This window comes from Epinephelus lanceolatus, chromosome 15 (genome assembly GCF_041903045.1).
Source record: "Epinephelus lanceolatus isolate andai-2023 chromosome 15, ASM4190304v1, whole genome shotgun sequence".
NCBI classification, from domain to species: Eukaryota; Metazoa; Chordata; class Actinopteri; order Perciformes; family Serranidae; genus Epinephelus; species Epinephelus lanceolatus.
The window spans coordinates 29,605,569-29,632,556 of record NC_135748.1 but is presented as its reverse complement, the minus strand read 5'-3'; the positions used below and the strand labels follow the sequence as shown (position 1 = coordinate 29,632,556).

Genomic DNA, 26,988 nt, shown 5'->3' with positions numbered 1-26,988 from the left:
GAAGATGGAGAAAATCATTAAGACAGAAGCCGGAGAGAGATGGAGCAATTCGCGACCTTGGCTCCTGGGGGCCACCGGCCTTACATGTCCTTATTTCACAAATAGATTGTATTGATTTTATACCATTAATGTGGTAGATTTCACACTATTAACTTCTATCTGCGTCCTTTAGTGTGTGAGGAACCCTGCGGGCTCCACTCTCATCTGATCTCCCCAGCACGCTGCGTGGACAAGCTCACAGGCTTAGCACACCTTGAGCTGTTCCTTTCATGCACTATTAAGGCAACGGATACGGAGAGAGTGAGTATTCGTGGGGGTCAGGGCATGTGTGTGTGTGTAAGTGTGTGTTAATCTGTCACACAGTAGCTGCCATCGCCAAAGGTTTTTACGTAGCACCCTTTATTGTATTTCGTGGGTCGGCGGTAAGAAGGCTGAACCAGATGCAGAATCATCCTATACATTAATATAACATGATCCCTTACAGGAGAGCTTCAACACGCAAAAACTAAGAATAAATATATTCACAACTGCCTCTACTATTGGTAGGAGATGAAAGCATAAAAAGGTACCTCCGTAAAAGATAATAATCGATAGTTGATAGAAGTGTCTGTCTTTTTTTTTCTGACAAAAAAAATGCGTTTACGTCCTGTGTGTGTGTTGTTTTTTTTTTAGTCCATTGTTTCTTTTTTTGCCGTTCAATTTTCCTCTGAGAAATACGTAAAAATCAATACAATAACCTCTGTGCCTTTGTCCGATGAAAGAAAACGGGGGGAGCAGAGGTCCTTGTGGCCTCATTAAGTCTGGCTGATTAAGAAATCCAAAATGCATCCATTGCAACAGTGTCCTTCTGTGTGTCGGCCTTCCTTTGTTTCGCCTTGCGCTTAGAGGAAAAAAAATAATCATAATCTCTGTATCCTTTCATCCATAAAACCTTTTCATAATTTCACACAGCAACCAAACTATTCCTGGAAATGTCCCTCGTCTAGCCCTGTAAAAAAATTCAACTGGATAAGCAAATTAAGTTAACCGGATGAGATGAAAATGAACTGAACTGCATACAAACAACTCCAATATTGACTGGGTATAGTATTATTTTTGGCTCATCCAGGGAATGCAATCATTCGGCGGCTTTTTGATTGGTTTCAGTCTCAGTCGTCCATCAGCGTCCCATCCGTTGGTAGTCAAACCTCTTTGTTTAGATAAATAGATCTGTATTCATAGAAAAATAAGCATTGACCACACTGCTGGCTGTTCATTGCTAAGGCACTTGGCTGTTTTCAGTCGTCCCTCTCCCTCTCGTTTGGTCTCCGTCGGTTCTCCATCGTCCACCCAGTTTGCTCCACACCTTCTGCCCGTCACAGTTTATGACTCTGTGTTTGATGTTGCGAGGAGCCGGCGGGTTTCACCTCCACGCAGGTCTTTTTGCGAGATTGATAATATGAACACTGACGCCCACCGCGGTGCTGTCTCCTGCTCGTTGTGGCGCTGAGTAGAAAAAAACGGAGCCTCAGTAGTTTTACGATTGCGAGGCGAAATAGAGGAAAAAATTCTGTAGTAGCTGCAGCTGAAGTTTCGCCTCCAGGCAGAGATCTGGGATCAGATAATCCTTGCCAAATACCAACCTATACGCCAGTAGTGGGGAAAATACAAAAACTGACCTCAGCTCGTTATCCAGGAATAAACATGTGTAGTGTAGTCCTGCTCCCCCACAGGCTCCTCTCAAAGCCACGCCAGCCTCTGTACAGGAGTCATTGTTACTGAATGATTCATCACCAGAGAGGGAGATGATGAGGAGACAAGAGAAGAGGGGTAGCGGGAAGAGGAGGAGGAGGAGGAGGAGGAGGAAGGGGGTGGGAAGGGGGGTTAAAACTGGTAAGACCTGTCCAGAACCTCCATGTAGTCTGGCGTGGTCCTCAGTCTGGCTCCCTGCTCGCTCTGGCTGCTGTTACCACCACCTGCTGTGGAGCTGGCGGTGGTGACCACGAGCGTTTGGTCGGGTCTGGCGTCCTGTTTGGAGTCTTGTGGGTGAGGGTAGCGGGGCGGCGGCCTCGCGTACCTGTCTGGCAGGTCTCTGAACTCAGGGGCAGGAAGTCTGAAGAGGCAGTCCACCAGTTCCACCTTAGGGGTGGGGCCCTGGCTGTCGATCACCGTGGGGCAGAGGATACCGTTCCCGTGGAGGCCGGGGAGCGGTCCCATTGCTCCTGTGACGGTGTTGATGGGCGATGAGGACACCTCCAGTGTCCACTCCCTCTCCTTCTCCGCCGCAGAGCAGTATCCTCCCTCTGTCTCTTTGGAAGCTGCAAACGTCTGCTGCTGCTGCGGCGGCGGCCGCTGTTTCACGGCTGCATCCTGCTCCTCCTTATAGATGGGGTTGCTACACATATGTGGGGCTGCAGCAGGGTTGGGACCTTTCGATGCAGCCTCCGGGGGCAAGATGGTGTCGTACACGTGGTTGTGTTCGGGCGGAGGTAGGGGTGGCGTCTCTGGGAGGCCGTGGTGATGGTGATGGTGGTGGTGGTGCGTCTGCTCCGTGAAGATCCCACACTCCATCTGGATGCCCGCCAAGTCTACCTCTCCCTGGCGACGGAATGGCAGCTTGTCCCTCCTCCTTAGGGCGTAGGCGATTAGTGCCGCTGCCGCGAAGAATGCCGACACAAACAACACCAGCAGGCTGAGCACTAACACCGACAGAGGGATTGAATCCTTCCCCGGAGGGATCAGGGGGCCCAGCCCTGCGCCGGGGTATCCAACCGACACACCGCTGTCTGAGGCTGTGGAGGTGGCTGTCTGCTCCTCCTGCTCCTGGTCCTCCTGGGGCTCCAGCTCAGGGCACAGCAGCTCCATGGAGAGGGAGCGGAGGTCTACTCCTTTGGTCTTTTCCGGGGAGTGGCAGACCACCTCTCCCATCACCACCACGGCGCTGAGCCCCTCCAGCCAACGCTTCAGTGGAGCTGCTTCACAGTTGCACTCCCACGGGTTCTGCTGCAGGTCCACCTGGAGAAACACACACAACACCACAGCGTTTTGTCACCGTGCAACAGCACACTAATTACTGGTCTGCCGTGCAATGCAAATTCATGAATCATTTTGTGGAAAGCAAACAAAAAAATGGATAAATCTGCTGACACCCTCGTGATATATGCTCGTAACTTCCTAACTGTCTCATGAGTTGAAGAATAAGTCGGTAGCTGGCACTCTAATAAGATGACAACAAGAAAAACGATGTTTTCCCTCTTACCTTTGCCTCTCACCAGCTAGAATATATAAAAAATGACTTTCTCTGCATTTGCATAATACAAAGCAGCTCTCCACGATGTCCAGCTAAATGATTTTCTAAAATATGCAGGTGATGTAAAGCATTGATTAATGTAAATAATGCCATTATAGGGTCATCCACACACTGGAGTGCTTACATTTCCTGAATGGCTGCACATGGGCGCGATACACTCTCAATAATGGAGAACAACTAAGCAGTGACCAATTCAACTTGTACCACCCACAAGTGCTCACTTTAAAACTTGTTCACACATGTACTACAGCAGGTTATAGGAATATTTCAGTTTACAATAAAGACCACTCAGAGTTTACATAAGTGGTTATTGACAAAACTCAGCGGCGGGTTTTGTGTGACGGGCGTGTGAGAGTATCACGGCACTTTGTTTTTTAACAATAGACGGGATGTGATGCAACTCTCCCCTGTGCTATAATCCAATAGGTGTGTGCGTAAATCCATTTTCTCATTGCCAGCTATTGATTGCGCGTCCTAAAAACAAACTCAAATATTCACTTTGCCACATTTTGAAAAGGGTAAAGCAGATTATGCACAAAGGGAATCACTCACATCACGCTGCATTGTCTGCAGAACTGATCTCTTCCATATCTTTAGCAATGACATTGGCAATGGAAGCTGATATTCTCTCTGTCACACTTCCAAGGAGCTTGCACAAATGTTGTCATGCTAATTTGGTTAGGCCAGCTCCCTGGCTCGCAGAAATAGATGGATGCTTTTCGAGATGATTCAGCATTGCTGTTGTGGGAGCCATGGAACGACTGCTTCCCTGTGCCTCGCGCTGAACAACAGGATACTCCTTCACTTTATTGGAGTTAGCCCACTGTGGGCTTTTGTGTGGCTTTGATAATGACATAATTGCGACTGGAGGGTGAGTAGAAACAACACTCTGCCGCAGTTTTAACTCAGCTTGAACACTTTCGCTATATTAAAGGTCCGCTGAAAAGTGCAGTTTTCCATATTTCAGCATCATTGTGACACAACTGAGCTGTAATTCAGCGTGAACGTACATTAAAAAACAAGGTGACATTTTAAATGAACACTGTATGACAGAAATGTCAGCTTGTTTTTGCAGTTTCATAACTTTTATAACTGCGATCCTCCATCTGGTTGAAATTCTCGAAGCATTTTATTCTAGGTATTGTTTGCCTCCGCACGGATCCCAGGGGCTCTATCCCCTTCTCTTTTGCAAGCATCTGCCCAACATGTCCAACACCGTTTACAATTTATACGCCTGGTCACCTAGTGTGTGATTTGCTGTCAACATGTCAATCAAAGCTCTGTTTTGAAGGGAAATTATAGACCCTCAGTTAGCCTGACAGGTGCTGGTGCTAGAGAAATTGCAAGTGCATGAAAACACTTTTTTGGGGAACATGAAGCCTTTTAGCAAAGTCATTCCACTTACAGAGTCACAAACAGGATGTAATGATACTGTATCATTACCATACAGGAATTTCAATAACACTCTGGTGGCAAAACCAGCCATCGGTGTCTTGTTTAAAGGTTGTGTATTAACTTCTTACCAGTGTTTTTTATTGCGGGTAAACAGGTTGTAACGTAACTTGCCTCTAGCAGCCTGTGGACAGACTACTATGTAAGGGACTCGGGCTAAATTTATCCCACAAAATCCAAAGGATGTAACTTTGTGCATGTTCCCGAGTGCCTTGCCTCTCTTCAGCTTTGCTACAGCGCTTAAAGTGTGCAACATTAGCAAACTTTAGCTAGGAAATGCAGTCCACTAACGTCAATAAAAAAACAACACCCACCACCACGAGAGTCCACACTTGCTGTTTGTGTTATTTGCATTTTAAAGCAGTGGCTCGGTGGAGACAGACCTTCACTTAGTGTTCACTTAGCAAGTCAATTTCAGCTAGAGCAAGACCATGCTGAGCACCAGGGGTTTGATCCCAGGCCGCCCTCTCGACTCCAAGGAAGTAGTGTCCTTGTGGCAGGGAGAGAGGCGGAGGGTCCATGTCAGTTAATATGGGGTATACCCACCTCTCTTCTGGCCGTTTACAGTACACCCACCTACAGTATCAGCCAAAAAGCCATTGGAATATACAGGTAAGTGCACCCACTTCCTCTTTGGTAACCTACCCATCTACCTAGTAGCACACCCACCTCATCAACTACCACTTCGCCACTGGTCTGCAGGCTGTGCTAGCAAGCTTATTCTTGTCTTATTTGTGGTGTAATAAATTTATCAAATTAAGTGCCTGATGCCATAATTTCAGTTCGCCCCGGTGCTGAAAGTAAATCCTAACATTAGAGGAAGTGCTGACATGTTAAACATATTGTAAAATATGTGTAATATAAGATTGCTTACAAGCTTAAATAGCAAAATACCATCTTGCATAGTTAACATAATTTAATTTGTAAGGACTCTGGGGCTGATCTGGCTAGTTAAAGGTCCTATATTTTGAAATGTCAGATTTGTATTTCATGTATTTTGATCATGTATTTTTAAAAATAAAGTAGGTATAGGTGCTATAATCACTGTGTGAGTAACAAAATGGTTAATCCACGGAGACACGCACACAGTCCGAATTCAGAAAGTGTGCCTCGAAATGAGCCGTCAGGACTTTCGTAAAGTTGTGATGTCACAACTATACTATATAGACTGTTTGAAACAAATATTATAAATGGGTCCTTTGGTATTTCCTGTTGGAAAGTTTTGCAGTGTATGTGAATGACCTCAGTTGACAGGACATAAACATGAAGCCAAGCTGTTGCCTAGCAAAGTAATTCCAGTGAAACCAATGAAAAACGGTGTGTTTCAGACGGAGGGTGATTACAGGTGTATTCAGGGAGACGGTATAGGAAAAAAAAATGTGTTTCTGAACATTAAAGTATGTTAACATGTTCTAATAGAAACCCAAAATACAAGTATGAACCCAAATATTAGCATAATGTGGGACCTTTAATTCGTTAGTCGTCTTGCCATTTGCAAATTACTTTGGCAGCTAATGTTATGAAGCAACCAACACCAGATCAGATCAGTGCAGCATAGCTTAGTTACAGATAGCTGGCTACCATAGCTTGCTTATAGGCCCCATGTCCACCAAAGCATTTTTTTTTCCAGCTGAAAACGCCGGGCACTCCTGAGGAGACGACCAGCTAGCAGTGTTGCCAACTTAGCGACTTTGTTGCTATATTTAGCAACTTTTCAGACCCCTCTAGCGACTCTTTTTCAAAAAAGCGACTAGCGACAAATCTAGCGAAAATCTTTTCTGATGTTATTGAAGACTTCTGGAGACTCTATTGTGAGAGCATGTATCATTCTTATTCTTCTCAACGAGCAGCGGATGCTGCCGTGGGCCCTTCCCTCGCCCCAAAGCACTCATAGACGGCCCAGTCCTCCCTCCCAGCTGCAGTCAGAGCAGGAGATGTTAACCCCTCCATGTCCAGACTGCAAGTGAATCGCGCATGCGTGGAACCGCCGCTGGCTGATCCCGACCTGGTTTACAGTCAGGGCGGGATGTAAATGTTAAATTTTCTTTGTCTAATATAAATCAGTGAAAGAAGGTTCATTTGTAGTTCTAAACATATTCAGGGTGTTTTTTTACTCAGTTTTTGTCTCTCCCACGACGTTATTCCTCTCTCCTACAGCAGCCATTACAATTACATACATATGGACAATTATGCAAATTAGGCGATGATGTCATTTAGCGACTGCTAGCGACTTTTAGGACAGCCAATAGCTACTTTTCTTACTGAGGAGTTGGCAACAGTGCCAGCTAGGAGCGTTTGAGAGCGCTTTGGTCACGTCTCGTTGCTATTATGCGTAAAATCTGTGGAAGTGAACATGTCAGCACAAGGTAGAGGACTTGCTCTGGATGAGGAAAGGCTGAGGCATGCAGGGAGAGAAGACAAATCTGCTGGTCTGTGTGGGTTCATGTCAGTAAACAATGTATTTACAGAATATTAACAGACTTCCCTTCCACAGTTGTACATGATGTGACGCCTTGTCTCCACTGTGACTGAACAGGTAAAGTGATCATGATGAGTGATGCATTTTTACCCAAAGCTGAACATTTTTCTTGGCGCTCAGAAAAACGCACAACCAGCAGCGCTCAGAATTCACACTCACATTTGTTGCACTGGTGCCGTTTGTAGCACAGCGTAAATACACGGCGCTCCCATTGCGAAGCATTACAAAAATACACCAGCCTTAGAAAAAAATACTTATGTGGACACAACCCTTTACTCGTGAACATTAGCGCTAGCAAAACACTATCTTAGCGGATTTGTTAGTTGGCTAACCTGCCAAATTACTTCCCCAGCTAACGTGATACATGATACTAATTTATGTATTATGACAATTGGTGTTAATTAAACCAAACAAAAAAAGCCCTAACTGTCCAAAGTGCTCTCTACTAGCCAAGAGCGATGCGTAGCGGCTAACAAGCTAACCGTATCCTGAGCTAATGTTAGCCAGCTAGCTGTAACTTATTCTACTTATTCTTGCTTGTAACATCAGCTGATAATGTAATTTGAAGATGGTAAGCTACTTATTACTAGCATCATGGAGCCAATAGACCTTTTTAGCCATGTTTCCATCAGCCTGTTTAGATGCACATTTAGAAGTATCGCATCGTAAAATTATGATGGAAACGCCAAAATTCGAATTAAAATCCCCTGATTCGCACAAGCTAAAATACGCTCGCTTTAGCTGGGTTTTGGTTGATTCGAAAAAATGTTGATTCGCAAAACGAGGGATGTTATGTTTGAATTAAGTCTGATGTAGCGCGCCTCTCTCCATGGTGATATCCACACTCCGGGTCGGGAAGGCGGTAATGCATTTACAAGCTGGTTGCCAACTGCCAGAAAACGTAGAAGAAGAATGCGAGACTTGTTTTGTTTTCGGTTCTGCGGAAAACTCGCGCGAGTTCGTAGTTTTCACCAAAGTCAATACATTTAATGGAAACACACAGGATTTATTTTTCTTTTAATGCACATTTCCCAATGATTCGAATCAGTTTTGGATGGAAACATAGCTACTGACATCATTTTATTAGCTGGATGCAAAACATGACTTGCCGTCTTGTTGGGTTGTTGGGAGCCAAAGATGCCATGTCATTCAAAGAGCGTTTCGAATTTACGCAAAGTGCAGTTTGTGCCAGGGTTTCTGAATGCACCACTCGCATTATCTTGCTCCATCTTCTAAAACAAGCCAACAGAACTAGCTAGCTAGCGCTGGCTAATGTCTGTGGAGAATTGTTTTGCCTCCAGTTAAGCCCTGCCCACCAGGAAATGACATCTGTTTACTGACAGTAAAAGGGTTTATGGTCCAAATGAAATATAGGAACTCTAAAGATAGTAACTTTAATCAAAATATGATTGAAATGTATTTTTGCTGAAGCCCTGGTGCTCGCTCACAGCTACCGAGTACAAGCACCGGTGAAAGAGCATCAGGATGCTGACTGCAGTTCACTTAACGTCCTAAGAGAGAGGCGTCACCAGAGACCATCAATAAACCGAGTCGGCCCACTTTAGATTAATTTCCTGTATCTGTATCACATGGGTATCGCCAATGCCCCACCCCTTTAGGAGACTATCAGTGGGCCTGAGTCCATTCATTCCTATGGGAAAAGTAAAAGCGAGTACAGATTATGACTGTTTCCTTCTCCCCATAGGCACTGGAGTAAATATTGGACCCATTTTTCACAAGCTCCAACCCTTCTAAGCATTCTGACACTGAAATGGCATTTTTTCAGATGGACAACTCGGGAGAAAATTAACTTTGCTGGAGACGTGTCCCTGTTTTAGCAACACACTCTCATGAGATCTGGCAACAACTGACTTGATCCTACACTCAGGTGATATCAAACACTGAGCCAGCAGATAAAAACAAGCGGCAAAATAAGGAACAAACAAATCTGATTTCATCCATCTACATGATGTGTACTACACTCGAGGGAAGGTATGAGGAGGAGAGACAGTGTATAGCATTACATGCATACCATTGGCGCAGCTTGTAATAGGTTATCTCAGTTATAGAGTATCTGTGTTGTCACTAATCACAAGGATGATCTTAAAGTTACAAACAAAACCATTAAATGTCTCAGTTTTGAGTGCAACATTCACTATTTTGATGCTTCTTGTTATCATACACTGGAAGAAATTTGTGAAAAACACAACCTCCCCTCTCGTTTGTCAGAGAATTTATTCAGCCCGGCTTAAATAATGCCATCAATTTTGGATGGAAGCTGCCATGCTTTAGCCGCAGAGGAGCAAATTTTACTCTTGTGGATTTTTATCATTATGACGCAGATGAAAGATCAAGCAATAATTGCCCAAAATATACTTGGGAGCCATAAGAAAAGAAAAAAAAACCCTAGACATCAGGGGAGAAATTCGGGATGTTCTTAGCCAGCTGTGTGTCTTATAATTGATCAATTTGCCCAAACAGCGATATCCTGTCAGTCATCACAATTGCACCAGTTAGTTCAGAGAAATATAGTCAATATAAGCAGGTTTAGGAAGTTCTGGTGCAGGGTTTCTGCTGTAGTCTCTGGTGACGAGACGGCCCTGAGCTTCAGCTTGCCAAGCCTTCTCCATACTGATGAATGTGTTTCATTGTCTTTTGAATAATCCACAGAGCGAAAATGAAAAGAGTGCATTGGGAGGGGAATCTGCAGTATACGCAAGAATTTAAGGATTTTTCTTTCTGGAAAAGTATGTAAATTGGAAAAGCTGTCTTCATGGCTACACTATATGTGAGATGTTATACATACAAAGCCCCAGAAATGCGTCAAAGCAATCCACTCATGGACACTCTCACACCGTTAGATTTCATCAGTCGGTGATGCTGAGTGCATTCCAGGAGGTTTTTTTTCTTTTCCTCTGTTTCTGAAGTGTTGTAATTTACTTTCATAGTGTACTCACGCTCCCTTTGCCTGCCTCGTCGACTTCTACCTCAGATAGTGATTTCCCATATTTCCCAGAGCGACTTCAACAACCCCTTGAGAAGGGGCATGAACTTGTTCTATCCAGCAGTTTGTGTTTCATGTAGGTGGAGAGAGAGCGGTAGTAATAGCAAAGAGCAAAGAGCAAGAGTTTCTGGTCCATTGAGGCTATTGTCAGTAGAGAAATTGGCATCTCTGCCTTGGTGTGATTGCTGAACATCAGTGCAACATGGTGAGTCTAGAAAGAGGCCCTTGATCTTTTATTCTGAGGGAAAACAAACACTGACTTTTAATGCTGCCGTATTAGATATCTGGATTTTTTGTGTTTGAAGTGTGCCGAAAAGTGCTATGGAAGCATGTAGACATGACACGATGAGTATGTTTGCCCTGGTACCTGCAGAAAGATACAATACTGAACAACAAAATGAGTGCAGGTTTCTGTATCTTCTATAAAGAATCTACTTTTCACGACTGCCACAGATATATAGGGTTGGCGAATCAGAGCTGCAGTAGGTGTCAACTGTTAAATAATTGCCAAATAATTTGATAGTCGATTAATTGGAGTAAATTTTTAAGGAATAAAGAGTCAAAATTCTCAGATTCCATCTTAAAATCCAGAATATTTCCCAGACTTTTAAACTTTTCTATGACAGTAAGCTGAGCATCTTTTGGTTGCGAACTAAACAAGACATTTGAGGATGTCATTTTGGGCTTCAGGAAAAAATGCTATTCGGCATTTTCTGACATTTTATAGACCAAACAACTAATCAGTTAATCAAGAAAACAATCAACAGATTTATCAACAATGAATTCAGCCCTACCTGGAGGTGGGAGATATGGCCCGAAAATAATATCACGATATTTCAGGTCACCACTATGCAAATAGCCTATGACGTCATCTAGTGACTTTTGGAGCTAGTGCTAGCTACTGTCATTGGAAATAAATAGAGTTGGCAACACTGCTAACAGTGCTAACAATGGCAACAGTGCTGACAGACCTAACTGTGTTAACCTGGGGGGAAAATGAGGGGTAGTTTTCCCACCTGGACCTTTATGCTCTGCCATTTCTCCTTTAATCATCACGCCGTAACCTGTGACAGGCTGCTATGATACCATAACTACCGCACATTTCCGTATATGTATCTTTTTGTCGATCCACGAGCATTGCATAGGTTTACATAACCAAAGGTTTATGACAAAATCACTTGACAACACCTACTTCGTGTGCACACGTCAAGAGAGGAGAGGGAGAGACGCTGTGCTGCTGCCAGAGGAGCCACTGACTGAGTTCCCTCTGAGCGGTAAGTCACTAAAAGAGTCTGAGAAGTCCGGGGCTGTTCATAAAACATTCAGGACGCCACGGTTTATTCCACACTACTGAAGCTGCTCCTCTTTTTGGAACCACTGTGGAGTTGGTAATAATTTCACTTTCAGCCATGCTTGTTGTTGCCTTGGGTAACAGTATGATGTTAGTATCACGATATGAATTTCTCATATGATATTAAGAATAATACTGGTATTATTGTGAATGAGATGATATGGCCTTACCTATAATCCAGTATTATAGTTTATAGTTTACCACTACATATGACTGCATCATTTTTTGTGGTTCACAATGTCATCTTTAAATAAATGCTAACAACTTATATTGACCAAAATCTATCACAGCACAGCATCTTAATAACTTGGAATACATATTTTTGTTAATATCACAAGATACTCCCCTGTTAAAACAGAATAATACTATAAGAACCATTTAAATCAATTAAATGAAAATGCCTTTAACTTTTAGTTGTGGGATTATGTCATGGTACACTGTATTGTGAACGCACATTTCTACCCAGAATCACCACTTCCCAAAACTGCACAGCTTGTTTACTTTAATATAGTAAACATTTCTATAGTATTCTTCATATTTTTCATGTTATTTTCTACTATTCTGTATTTATATTTCTTTATTTGTGCATTTCTTTTTCTCTTACTTTGTTTATGTTATACACCAGAGCAAATTCCTTGTATGTGAAAACCCTCCTGGCAATCAGCTGATTCTGAGTAAATATCATAACATATATTTTCAAATAATACTGCAATATTAATCATTTCTATATGATCCAGCCCTACAGGCAATTGATTAAAGGTGGTTATTAATATTACCGAGAAAATCCTGCCTTTATATTGCAGCACACATCATCTTCTATACAGGGCAGTGAAACGTTCTGTTGTAAACCGGCTTTATTGGCATTTAGTCAATGAGAATATCTTCCACCCTGAAATAGAAAATACATCGGTATGCCAGCCAGAGGACTGGTCATATTCCAAAAAAGCCTAGTATTTTCAGGGGGCTTTTATTGAGCTAATGTATTTATGTCTAAAACACCTGTGGTGGCTGTGCTTGTGCTGCGCTGGGCAGGGCAGTTTCAAGAGAAATATTGGCTGATATTTCAAAAAATTATATAATGCATAAACATATCCGCTGGTTTGTTTTGTACTCAGGAGGATGTAAAGCAGCCAAGTGAAAATAATGGCCTGGGAAAAAAAAGCGAGAGCTGTACTGACAGGTAATCTTTTAATAGAATTACTAGATATGATCTGGTGAAGACAGTCGTGGTTATAATTATCTGTTAACTGACTGGAAACTGAGTTAATATTATTAAGCCCCTGCCCTAGCTGCTGCCTAGCTGCTAACCACTTAGCAGTATAGAGTGCTGCAGGAGTGAGTCCTTAAAGCTGACAATGAGTCAGCATTTTAGCACTCCTGGTTCCCTTGTCTTGAAGTCAATGGATTTTTTGAATGGGTTAGATGGCTGGAATCAGGTTAACACAAGCTTACGAGACTTAAAGTTTTGTTTTACGACATTAAATATGTCAGTAAACACCCCACTCATGAATTTTGAAGCTTTTTTTGTGACTCAAAAAGTAGCTAAATGAAACTACAGAACGTCATCACAACAAACACGGCTTTGCAGGCTGGTAGTGGTGGCGACGTTCAAGTCATGCGACCGTAGTGTAGTTTGTTTATAGCCTAGCTTTTTACTCCTGCTGATTGTATTTCAAAATGCAAGTATTATAGACGTTTGTTTATCACAGAGCTTATTATTTGCAATAATCTAAAGTCCTGTAGGCTTTCTGACGAGGGACGAGGGAGCCCTAACTTCTGTGTCATCCTACAAAAACTCGTCGTCCATGCAGCACTATATTAATAATTCAGTATAGTCTGTTTAGCTCAATGATTCGGGAGCAGTGCAGCAATGTTGGTGGTGTCGCCCGTAGAGATATCTGCCTTCTTCGAAATACAATGGAACCAGATGACATATTGGCAACTCGACAGCAATGTCTCTTTCCAGAAGTCATGACCCGAGTACTCAAGATATTCCACAGACCTTGTTGTGAGCAGTTTTATGCAGGAACTATTTTCCTTCCACTGAACTACACCCACAAACGGTACCGCATCTAAGGTCCCAATCACAAGGAAACGTTTTGCATGTTTATTCATTTTAGTTATTTGACAGTTATTAGTATCTAGTTCCTAAAATGTTGAGGCAGAGGGTACTTGTTGTAGCTCTGGTTGAGGGCGAGAGTTTGTTGGGCACAGGGAAACGGAGATCTGGGTGGGTACATGAGACCCTAAAAAAGAGGGTGGATCACGGGGAGCACCACCAGTTGGTCCAGGAGCTTTGCATCCATGATGGCCGTTTCCAGGCATATTTTAGGATGACTCAGGGGCAGTTTGACAACCTGCTGTCTATCATTGGGCCGGATAGCTCTGGGTATCCAGCAACCGCTACCACCAGTTTCTTGTCCATTGTTTACCAACTGTAAACTTGTTGTTATGACTATGACAGAAGGCCCGTCCCCTCTCAAATCATCCGACTGGACAATGGGAATGAAAAAAGAGATGAAGTGGGGCTTCTTTCAGCTTTGAGTTGAAGTTTTTTCAACTGGTGGAGTTGAGAGTGCGCCGGCAAAAACGCCGGGCGCTCTAGTTGCACCTACCACCACTGCCTAGCTAGCTAATGTTACAGCTCAGCCAAGGAGGACACCATTAATACATGCTTCCTTCTGCACAGTGATACGGTTAGCGGGTGCAGCTTGGTAGAAAGAAAATAGTTCCTTCATAAAACTGCTCACAACAAGGTCTGTGGATTATCTTGAGTCACTGAGTCATGAAAGAGGAAAGACACATTGCTGTTGAGTTTTTAAAATGTATTTTCTAGTGCTTTGAGCACCACGAGTGGAGTGCCATCTACTTCCATTATATTAGAGAGAAGGCCGACATCTCTACGGCTGATATCTCCAACACTCTGCAGCTCACACCAAAACAATCTACACTGATAAACAACACTACAGGTAAGAGGAACAATATGTATTTTTCATTCTGAGGTGAACTGTTCCTTTAAAGTTTAAAGATATGATATATAATGCAGAGGCAGATTTTGTTACCTCTGGATAAAGCCAGGTTAGCTGTTTCCCTTCTTCATGCTACAGTAATAAGCTCACCGGCTGCAGCCTCATATTGAACACACAGATCATCTAACTCAGCAAGAAAGCAAATACAGCCAAGTGTGTGTTTCCCAAAATGTCAAACTGCCCCATTTAAGATGAACTAAGTATTAACACAGACTCAAATAAAAGTGAATATTAGTCGGACATTAAATAGTTTCCTGTCTACCCTGCCCCCTGGTGAATACTGTGTTGTTTTCATCAATCTTTCAGCAGTGTGCATTGTTTTTTTTGTCTATCCGACATCTTTACACAAGGTGAGATGTGGCTGTAGGCAAGTTTCCTCATTGCAGCTGGCAGTGATGAGAGCGAGCTGCCCAGCTACACAGCATGCTCTTTGCATTTACTGAGAAAGACATATGTATTCCTGAACTGTACACATTCCTGGCACACACTCCGATTCTGATTCACCTTGATTTTATAATACTCTCGCCGCTGGTTTTCAAAGGGAAGATTCATTTGCTCTTGTGTTGCTGTTAATTAACTAATTTAAAAAACACTGTGGTAATTTTCATTTTCTCTCTAATGTCTCATTAATAGCTATTTTTTTGAATAACAGTGACATCAGGGGAGGTATTTTTCTCAGAAATATCAGCGTGTGTAAGTGGGTGTAACTGTTTAATCCTGTTCTTGATGGCGACAGTGACTCTAAGCTATACATGCTGCTGCTTTATGATTATCAAAATGGACTGCTTTTTTACAGCAGCTGCGAGCTTCACCCTGCTTCCATCTGTGTTACCCTTTGATTTTACTCTGCAAACTCTGGCTCGGAAAACACACGCCAGCGCCCAGAAATCCCGCTTCCCGAGCTTCAAACAGGCCAGCAGTAAGTCAACAGGTGATATCATTGTCACATTATTTTCTGCAGTCCACGGGCAGCGCTAATGTGGCTTTGTCGGAGTAATAACAACCCTGGTAAATGAATGAATTCAATTACCGTGCTACAGATTTTTGAGCGCTACAATGGTGATACCGCTGGGCTTTATGAATATGGCACACAGTGTACTTCCATTTGGTGGATGCTTTAATGCTCTTGGACATCAGAGACGTATAACAGCACAAAAACATAATACACTTCTACATGGTTCCCCCAGCTTCATAAACCACCGTCGTCCTTCCCCTGAGCAAACATTTAGAAGCAGCCTCTGAACTGCCAGCCTCACCCACACTACCTAGGATCGGGAATTTTTCACGGAGCAAAGTAAAATGGAAATTCACAATGACATTCAGGCTAATCCACACCCACCTTACCTCATTCTACTCGGGCTGTCTAAGAAAAGCCTGGTACACTAAATTTGCTGAAGTGAGAGGAGGCAGGATGAAAAAAATGTAATACCTTGGGTTCGGTCCTTATCGGCGCTTTGTGTGCAGCAACCAGTCACATACTGTAACGCTGCAGTTAAATGTGCGAGCTAAGGCCTGACACAAACACTGAATTTAACACATACAGTAGTTTACACAGCCGATTTACAAAGAGGTGCATTAATTACAACCATGCTCAAAAACTTGAGGGGTTCGGCTTTCTCCAGTTTAGCTCCTGATTTATTAAGACCACTTATGCAAATTGAGTCAATTGCAATTTTCCAATTAGAATACCTGAGGTGCAACCGAAGTCCCACGTGCCGCAGCAGAGCTCTCAGAACAACAGACGATGCAGATGACGGAGGAAACTGCAGCTGTGCCAGAGGCCAGGAGATCAGGGGCTGCCAGAAGTTTCAGGAGCGGGTGCAGCTTCATCCAAGATTTCGGCTTGTTTTTGTTTAGTTCATCAAGCTGTGATAATGTAATGTGTCTTGGCAATCTATTAGTTCTTTTAATCTCATCGTCTGACATTTGAAATAAACATACTCTGTATAATTATGCACATTTTCGTTTAGTAAATCAACGGGGGTGATCCAATTCAATAATCTCCCATTTTTCACCCTGCCACTGTCACTCAACAAAATACATGTTATTTGGCCTAAATCTGCTAAAAGCTTCATGCCAGGTATCTGACTCATTTACACACCAGCGGGTTAGCAGATCAGGATCATGTTTTTTTCAAGCAGCCACCTGCACCGAAGCTCCCCTCAATCATTCAGAGAAAACAGTTGCACCAACCTTCACCAGGCCGGTGAGGTGCTCCAGCACGCCCTCCATAGGAAGCTGTAGGAGGTGGTTGTTTCTCAGATTGAGTCGAGCTAGATTAACTCCAGAGAACACGCCGAGGGGGAGGCTCCGAAGCAGGTTGGCGTTTAGGAACAACAGCTGGAGGGATGGCATGGAGTCAAAGGTCCCTGGATCGACCTCGCGGATCTCGTTGTACTCAAAATAAAGGTACCTAAGAAGGATAAATGGGGAGTGGTTATGATAAAGACATACTGTGAAGGATTTTCCTAAACAATTAATAGTTTCATACAGAAATAATCATCCTCAATCATCAATAATGACCCACTAGAAATGTTTGGCAGTGTATTTTCTGTGGAGACTCTGTCCTTTGCCCATTTTTTCTTATTCTATTTTTATTTTCTATGTTTAGGACTTTAATTTACAGAGGACGAAAAATGACTTAAGTATCAATAAATTGATTAAAAAATAAACAAATACGGAACTAAATAAATAAAATAATACAGGAAAAAAAATAAATATGAAAATAAAAAATACTGAGGTAAACAAATATGGAACTAAATAAATAAAATAATTCAGGAATAAAGAAATAATTATGAAAAAATAAATAAATACTGAAATAAACAAATACAGAACTAAAAAATAAAATAGTACAGAAATAAATAAAAAAATAAATATATAAATAAATAAATATTGAATTAAAAAATATGGAACAAAATACAGGAAAAAAAGAAATACATATGAAAATAAATAAATACTTAAAAAGCAAATATGGAACTAAATAAATGAAATAATACAGGAATAAATAAATAAATATATAAATAAATAAATATTGAAATAAAACATATGGAACAAAATAAATTAATACAAGGATAAAAAAAAATATAAAAAAATTAAATACTGGAATAAACAAAAATAATAAATAAAAGTTGATAATTAAACAGGACATAAATAAATATCTTTATTGACGTAAAATGAAAGTATTGGGAAAATTGTGAAAAAACTAGCAATGTTTATGACTGATATTGTTTGAGAGGTATATTGGTAAAGAGTTGGTTTCAATTTTGGTTTTGATTTTTCAATATTTGTTATGAGGGGGTTAGAAATCACAGGACTCACTGATGAATTGGCAGAATTGTGCATTTTTGTTGTTCGGTTTGTATTTTGTGAGTCAATGAAAAGGAAAAAATAAATATCTCTAATTTATTTCTACACTTTTTATGACGATATGAATTTATTTTTGCAATTCTTTGCCTGTATGTTAATGCAGTAAGAGGTCCTAACCTCTGCATTTATTTCTCTATGCATTTATGTATTATTTACATCTTTTTTTAGCATTAATTTAGTTAATTATTTCCATAATTATTTATTAATTTCTGTAAATATTTCTACATTTATTTATTTATTTATGATAGTTATGTCATTTTTTGCCCTCCATATTTATGGGTGTGTATCTCCACAGCACTCAGGTGAGATTGGGGCTTTATTAAAAATACAAATATAGCGAGGTCTTTTACTTCCATGTTTACAGCTACCTACAATCGTGCACAGTGTACCTTTAAAGGAAGCTGCACTTCCCTACTCAGTGATATCTGACAGTGAAGACACATGAAATATAAAAAACATCAAACATTCTTTGTCTCAACTTTGTCTCAATAAGTTTTTCTTGATTAGAGCACAGTTTGAATTTCTCACGTTTCAATCGATTTATCTTGAAGCATAATTTACATCCCCTGCATCCCGGCATGATAATAACATGAATGAATATTTATGTAAGGTAGTCATAACAGAAATTTGATTTAATCTGTGCTTTTCACAGCTGATTAGCTGATCACTGTCAAATGATATTGTGTCATTTTGCACTGATGAGTTCTTACACTCGCCTTGGCATGCCTGATCATCGTGTCAGATTTAAGACACTTTGAATTTTTATGTTTTCTTTTTCAATAACAGAAATTAATTTGAATTTAGGGGGGAATTAAGTATGACTGTAGACCTCTCCCTGCATGCTAGCGATTCAATATAGTTCCATCGCTGCAATAAGTAATAGATCTGGTTTAAATTACTTACTGCTCACTTGCCCTGGAGTCACTAACAAAGGCTAACGAGAGGTTAAGAGGAAGACTTTTTGAATGTCCTGAGAGGATCTTTATTATTGATTAATAGTCAAATTAATGGCTCCCGTAGATGTTCTGAACCTTATCTTTAAATATAGAGCCAGTGGAGCTGAGAGGCTGGATGATGTTCTGCATACGAAGGTCTTACGGCACGAACCTTCTCAGTCTTTACACAGCAGTGGATGAAAGTTGACTTGTTGTCTTATTCAAACACGGCCATGTTTAGCTCGCTGACTAAATACAATTATTGACTGTAGATATTTGCCGTATACATTATTTGCAGAGGAATTATCTTTGTAAGCTTAATCTGACAACGATACTTATGCATCACTCTGACGACTCCTTTTCATAATAAGCCCCCTTTTTTCCAAAAGGCAAATTCTTGGCACCATCCAGACGTCTCACTGCCTTATTAACACCTCTGTATGCGAACACAAAAAAAACATTAATTTTCACGTTGTCACTCATACACAGGCTCACACCTCAAGTGAAGCATGCCATCAGGCAGCGTGACTAACAAATGACACTCCTGGAAGAGAATGGGCACCTATTCATTTCAATCAAATTCCAGCATAATGGTAATCAAAATGTTCTGCTGTGCGCTATGCCAGTATTACAGTGAAATTAATTTCCACATACTTATTTAAAAATGTCTAAATACCTAAGCTGACATGTGGTTTCAGTTTATGAATTTGTTTGAAGTGCAGTTTAGGCTTGAAACTGCTGGGAGCTATCCAAAAAAAAAACAACAAGAAAAAAAGCTACCTCAGATTCTGCAGCCCCAGGAACATGTGGGGACTGAGCCTCTCCAGGTTGTTCCCGTTCAGGTAGAGGCTCCTCAGGCTCGAGAGGCTGGAGAAGGCACCCTCCTGGAGGTACGAGATGCGGTTGTTCCCCAGGTGAAGCAGGTCGAGGCTGGAGAAATTCCAGAAGTCTGCGCGGTAGATCCTCTGGATTAGGTTTCCGCTCAGGTACAGCTTGCGGCCGTTGAGAGGCCGAGGTGTGAGCTGGGACACATTGAGGAAACCGTTCTCTTTGCAGTTGACGGTCAGGCCCAGGTCTGTGATGTGCAGGTTGCAAGTGCAGCCCAGGGGACAAATGATGGGGATGGGGGGTCGCGTTTGATAGCCGGCCACGGGGGGATTCTGGTTGGGCATCAGGCTGCGGGGTGTGGGGGATGTTCTGGAGGGTCGAGGCCTTTTAGTCGGCCTCGGCTGCCTCTCTCTGTCTCTGCGCTCTGCTGAGGAAGATGACGATGAAGTGGAGGAGGTATGGGTGTTCTGGCGGGAGCCGTGGACCATGGAGGAGGGTTTAGTCGGCCTGACTCGCCCAGGGTGGGAGTTGGGTTTAGAGTTTGGGGGCAAGTGTTGGGGCTGTGATCCTGCTGCTGCACCTCCCCCCTCTGCTTGCAGCTCTTTATCCGGGAGGTCAGCGCACAGCTCCTTGCGTGGTATCTCCCTCAAGTCCTTGCCATGAAGGTGGAAGGGATACTCGCAGGTAACGTCCCCGACTACCGCCGTGTAAGGGATCTGACCCAGCCACTGCTGTAGCTGCACTGCCTCGCAGCCACAGTTCCAGGGATTCTCCTCCAGCTGTAGCTCCATTAGGGAACGACCAACGTACTCCAGCGTCCCAGCATATGCCAGGCTCTTCAGACGGTTTCCCCGCAGGTCCAGATGAGTCAGAGACACAGATCTGGAACAGGAGAGAGGAGGGGGGGGGGGGGGGGGATAGTTAGCTAGGTTAGATGAAAGGACAATCTGATAGTAAGTGAAAATAAAGGTTCACACATTCCATTGCTGAGAAATCTGCTTTTTATCTGATGATTAATCCGTCTTTTATGATATGAAATAGTACGCCACGGAAACATTAATTCGACAACAGTACAGACTGGCTAATTGTGTCTGACACTGATATTTCTACAGATCCGTCCCGGCATAATTTAAAAGCTTTGCAGAGGAATAATCAGAATCTAACCTGAACAGATGAGCAGGCAAAACGGGGATCAGGTTGTCGTTGAGGATGAGAACCCGGAGCTTGTAGAGGAACCTCAGAGCGCCGCTGTCGATTCGTTTGATCACGTTGTAGTCGGCCTGCAGGTAAAAAGAGAAAATGTGATGAACGTGTAATTGCTGCAATTGAAAAAAAAAAGAAAAAAAAGAAATCGACTGAATGGAGCAGGAAAAAGCTGAGGCACTCTCTATTTGAAAATGCAGAGATCTTAAGATTCTTTCAATCAAGCCACCTGCTAGCCGTGCTGTCACGTCTATCTATTGTAATCTCGGGCACATTTGTAAATAATTCCATCAAACACTGATGATCAATACGTATCATCCCCTCAGTTTTCACCTGGAGGTATTCCAGAGCCTCTAACCCGGCGAAAGTGTCATTCCTGAAGACCTCCAGCTTGTTCTCGTGGAGGTACAGGCGCCTCAGTTTGGCCAACCCATTGAAAGCTCCCACTCTGATGTCCTGGAGTGCATTGTTGCCAAGGTTTATCGACACTGCGTTGCCAAGGTGCTGGAACCCGTTGCTATAGAGACGCCTCAGAGAGTTCCTCTGGAGGTTGAGTTTGAAAGGGCGGACCCACGACTGTGACACCTGAATGATTAATTACAGGTCTGATTAGTTATCTTATTAATTACATGAATTGAACAGTTAGAAACACCCGTGAGCCACGTTACAGGCAGGATATTAGACTTGGTGATACGGTATGTTAATGAGATAAACGACACTGCAGCTCCACGTGCACGGCCAGACAAATGAGCAGTGGTGATGTACCTGGCTGACATTAGTGAAGCTCCGCCCATCGCAGTGCACGTGCAGCACGCCTTCTTTGACCTCGCAGGTGCACGGCTCGAAGCACGGCTCGTCCACTTCCTCCTCGGAGTTGTCCACTAGAGGGGTGTGTGTGGAGGTGGGGGTGGGGGTGGGGGTGTGTGATGCCCGGGATAGACACACACACCCCAGGGCCACTGCCAGAGTGACCCACTGCATCCTCCTGCTTCTCCCTCTCAGCTTAGCGGCCTGGGGCTACGGCCCTGCATCGGCCCTTCACCGCACTGCATGGAGATGCACGGTGCATACGGTACATGCATACATTCACACACACACACACACACACACACACACACACACACAGACACACACACACACACACGATTAAAAGAGGGCAAACAGCCAGGGAGGCAGCAGCAAAAGTCAGTTCAGGATGAATCAGATTGATGATACATCACAAGCATACTAAAGCAGTCAGAAAATAAAAGTTAAATCACACGGACCAGAGCGCCATGGGGAAAGATTTACATTACATTGGAATAATGATGTATAGGGCAACTGGAGGCCACAGTGTGCAGTGATATGAGCATGGTAAACATATGTAAGATGTATTCAGCACAGGAGAGCAATGCTTTGGATTTACAGGGCTCCCAAAAGCAGGAAATATTGATTTAAAACAACCTGCTGAACAAGCTCTCGGCTGCTACAACACCGCTTTTGAATTAAAAATTCAAATACTGACATTGAAAATGCAAAACAAAGGCAAACACGTGGGCAAGTTCACCTGTGAATCACATTTTATCATTGTCAGAGTGGCTTTTTGGACAAGTAGGGATGGGGAAACAAAAAAATAAAAAATAAAAAAAAAAGCTTGTGATGAATATATTCATCTGTGCTCTCAAATGCCCGGTGAAGCTAAAATGTCACGCATGTGTTGTTTTAATGTATGCAATATGAATATGGGCGAATGCAAATCAGATTCATAAGGCTTCTGTCTAATGAACTGCTCCATTTAATAAGATGAATGGCAATCAGAGAACAGAAGGATGAGGCACGAAAAACCCCATATTATCAATCAGCGGAGTATGTTAGGTTATCAACAGCCATCGAGTCCCGTCATAATCATCATTGTGGTAATGACAGTGGAGTGAAAGCGTCGCTGCGAATCCAAACTCTTCAGAAATTTTCAAAAGGGCTGGTGTGACGGCAGCGCGGTGACAGGCAGGAACATGAACTGATGGTGATAGTGATGATGGCACTGCTATAACACCAGAATGGGAGTTGCAGAAGAAGTCCTTGAAACAAAAAAAAACAAAACAAAACAACAAACAAAAGAAGATGTGAGGCTCGCATGGGGGGATATTTCCTCTCAAGTCTTAATGAGATCTAAATTGGATAAAGCATCTCGATCTGCTCATACAGTGTTGAACACTGCCATGCGAAATGCAATAATGATCATGGTATGGTAGCTGTAATCATACAGCAATAATCTAGCATCAGCGAGTTAGACAAGGAGGCAGCAGTGAAAACATCACCGCCCGGGAGAGGAAGAGCAATCACAGAGATGATTATGACGGGGGGGGAAAGGATGAAGGGAGAGGTGGAAATGAGAAGGAGTGGGAGGAGGAGGAGTTAAAATGGGAGCAAGGTGAAGGAATGGAGTAAAAAAGGAGAGACAGACAGATAAAGGAAGAGTAATGGGCAGAGAGTAGGTGCAAAGGAAGAGGAAACGGGCGAGGTGGGAGTGGGATTGCATAAGCAGTAGGAAGTCAGTCAAGGCTGCCACTCAGGATGAGAGCTCACAGTGAAACAGCTGAAATCTGATATTGATTACATCAAAGCCCTCCTCTCGCCCTGCACACAATGTACGCCTGCCTCGCAGAGAGAGAAGCAGCAGCCGGAGCCAAGTTACATGTGTGTGTGTGTGAGTGTGTGCTGAAAACAATGTGAGAAAGGTCAAACCATATCCAAAAAAAAAAAGAAGAAAAATAAAGTGTGCTTTCAGAGCCTGCCAAGTACAGAAACAGGTAGACACGTGTAGATGAGTGTGTGTGCTTTCATAACAAACCAATGCTGCCATACTTGTTGGACAACCCTGCAACCGAAAAGCACAAGAAGAAGAAGAAGAAGAAGAAGAAGAAGGAGTGAAAAACGCCCCGGTAAAGATGAGGCCATTTCTCAAAGTGTTCACACAAGAAAACACAGGGCAATCTAGGCCGACGTGCTCAATAGTGTTTGACAAATTGGAATACGATACAGAACGCAACCCATTCACAGTCCCAGCAGGGCTTTGCATTCGTCAAACAAAATGCATTGTTTATTGCTGGGCCCGAAGCCCCCTATATGGAGGGGATCAATACTGAGTCCAGATAGACCACTGGGATCCCTCCTGTTAGATTCTGCTTTGGTGGATGGCCATCTCTGCTTAATAAGAAGCAACACAGTCAACACTCAAGCCTCTTTCTTTAATCAGCCGAGTGGACTAGTCAGCAGTCGGCATAGCTCTGCATCATTATGGGAACAAGGAAGCAAAAGGACTTGTGTGTTGAGTGCTGACAGCACAGCATAAATTAACAAACTGTCCATCTGAAAACAGGCCTGACACAGGTGTGGCATCCCTCCCTGTCTTTCTTGAGTCTCTCTGAGTTCTTCCCTCTATCCTCCTCTCCTCTCTCCTCTAGACCTGCACACTGACGCAAGCGAACCAGAGATGACGGTCACTGCTTATTCCTCAGCATATTATTCATGTCACATAATTCCAGTGTCTACCTCGCCGTCCTCTCTGTCCGTCAGAAGACACAGAGCCCTGGCTTTTACATGGGCCCCTGCTCTCCCCAGCACAGACCCGCACTATCAGGCGAGCAGCAGCATCACAGATCAAATGCATGGGGGGCTATCAGCCTGGATAGCCCACAGCCCCTCCAAGAAAATCAATTAGCCCCCCCCCCTCCCTCTTTAACATTAACCACACACAAATTGTAATAGTTAGCAGAATTAAAGCATGACCAATTAAACAGCCTAGTCATTAACAGACCCTATTAAGACATTTACCAGGCTATGTATGAAAATCCTTGGCAGAGTAACGCAATCCAATTGCATTCCCCATTGTCTGTCTCTCCCCACCAGCCTCTCTGATCCACACAGCGACGCTTAGCAGAGCAGGGATGCGGGTAATACTCACTCAGTCCGCCGCCAAAGAATTAGGGAACGACCGAGAAAACACTTTAGAGGCTGACTGTCGACATGTCGTTCACATTCAGCCGCACTCTTCTCCCTCTCTCCTCTCCTGTAGCGGCACAGGCGGATGGGGAGGGAGGGAGGGAGGGATGGAGAGGAGAGGAGAGGAGAGGGGGGGGAGGACCAGAGCAAGAGGAGAGGAGAGGGGGGGGGGGACGTGATAAGACTGCAATGAGGTGGAGGATAAAAACCGGGAGAGAGAGAGAGAGAGAGAGAGAGAAAGAGAGAAAAAACACGATTGGCTTTAGGATGCAGGTCCGCTTCTCCACAGTGCAGCCCGTGGGAGCTGCGGCACTGGACCGCTGCTGGACAGGCGTGCAATGCGCGGAGTTGTAGCCTGCGCGGTGATGGAGAATCCTCTCTTCATCTCAACACACAACTGGGTAATTCATAGAGGAGAAACAGGGGGTGCTGCTGGTGGTGGTGGTGGAGAAGGGGGGGGGGGGGGGGGGGGGGGCGGAGGTGCCGGAATTAATCATGCAATAAGGCGGCGCGCAACTGCTAGTTTTGTGTATAGGGAAGGCGTGAAGCGCGCGGGGTGGGTTTCCTCCAGTTCACCTCCTCGTCATAAACAGATTACAGAAGACACAACAGAGTCACAGACAATGGGGGCCCCCATAAACTTTCTCCTCACGTTGCCCGCGTGTGCAGTCTGGTAAAAATACCCCGACTGTTCAGCTATACCGACAATAATTTATAATCTCATTAGTTTATTCATCTCTCCTCTTGCCCTTAAGCGCCGACGGATTTCGTGAAACCGGTGTGTGTTACCATGGCGACTCGTGCCAGCTGGCTCCGTCGCGCACTCACTCTTGCTTGCACGCACGCACGCGAGCATCAGTCAGGATTGGAAAAGAAGAAGAAGAAAAAAAAAAAACTGTGGTGACTTTTTATGAGGGAGATTACAGGGAGGGCCCGGGCCTACATCTAAACACCTGTCCCGCCAAATGGAGGCGGTGGGCGCAACAGATGCCGCGGAGATTGAGAGCGATGGAGCCCCCACTTCCTCTCCTCCGCCACCTTCCTCCTGTAGCTTCCTACCACATCCTGATGGGTGGCTGCTTGCTCCATCAATACTGCCTCTAAGTAGCAGGTATGGACCCCCCCCCCCCCCCCACCCCCACCCCGCCTCCCCTCCGTCCCCAAACACCTTTGGAAGTGCGCAGGGCTTCCATCAAGGACACCGTGGTGCCCCGGCGTGGAAAACAAGCATTCAAAAGCGTTCAAATATCAGTCAGCCGGTTTCATGGCTATAGGAAAAGATTTAATAACAACATGTCTTCCACATTACTGAGCTGAAAGTTCAATTTTCAGTTCAATTTCACATTGATTTCAGCGTGCATTAAGGTGAATCACCTTGAGGAAATGGAGAAGGTGCATCTCTGCCTCACACACTCTCCTCCCCTCCTCTGCTGTAGGGAGAGGCATGGGGAGGAGAGAGCTCTCCCTGGAGATCCCTATCTGAAACAGTAACAGAGACGGTTCCAGTAATATCAGGAAGATGTAGATGATGGTTATAGATTTCAGGGGCTCTCAGGTGCATTAGGCTGTATTACAGCTTCCCCACAAGGCTACTTAACGCTGGCTCGCAATGGAAACAGGCCGGCAGAGGCAGAGGCCCATACATGCACATGGTGGAGACTGCTCACAGACGCACATTTAAGTCACTTTTAACATGCAGGGGGTGCAGCTGTATATAAATAAGGCCCGGACACTGAAATATCATCCCCGGCTCTGTGATTGGTGATGCCAGATCTGTGGCCGGGGTAATGTGATCCCAGACCTGAGGCTATATCCTCTACCTCTGTGAGTGTAACGACGCCCGTGATGGAGAATCTGGGAGAAAAACACTCGCTTTGCCTCACTGTGGTGTTGTCGTTGAACCGTGGAGGCTCCCTAAATTAAGAAAACAAACGGAGAGGAACTGAGAGAAGATGGTTATCAGGCACCATCAGATACCTGCGCGTCTGTTCTCCAGGGGCAGGAGCCGCTCTGAGCACATAAAGCACTTTTTTGGGAGCGTTGACGGCGCCTCTAAAGTAGGGGATCTATT

General features: G+C 43.8%; 1 protein-coding gene across 4 annotated transcripts in view; it reads right to left on the bottom strand.

Moving 5' to 3' along the window:
* Positions 1–381: 381 nt before the first annotated feature.
* Positions 382–26,988, bottom strand: part of LOC117267615 (SLIT and NTRK-like protein 3) — a 33,151-nt gene continuing 6,544 nt past the window's right edge. For 2 of the 4 annotated variants that reach the window (XM_033643628.2, XM_033643627.2), the window contains 6 exons: positions 21,702–21,982; positions 21,270–21,521; positions 20,898–21,013; positions 19,686–20,615; positions 16,798–17,017; positions 382–2,994 (listed from right to left, as the gene is read on the bottom strand). In XM_033643628.2, coding sequence (XP_033499519.2) covers positions 1,864–2,994; positions 16,798–17,017; positions 19,686–20,615; positions 20,898–21,013; positions 21,270–21,521; positions 21,702–21,917 — 2,865 coding nt within the window. In that variant the 5' untranslated portion in view covers positions 21,918–21,982 and the 3' untranslated portion in view covers positions 382–1,863. Of the gene's footprint in view, positions 2,995–16,797; positions 17,018–19,685; positions 20,616–20,897; positions 21,014–21,269; positions 21,522–21,701; positions 21,983–24,749; positions 24,996–26,988 lie in introns of those variants that run through there. The other 2 variants (XM_033643626.2, XM_033643629.2) reach the window with 2 other exon arrangements.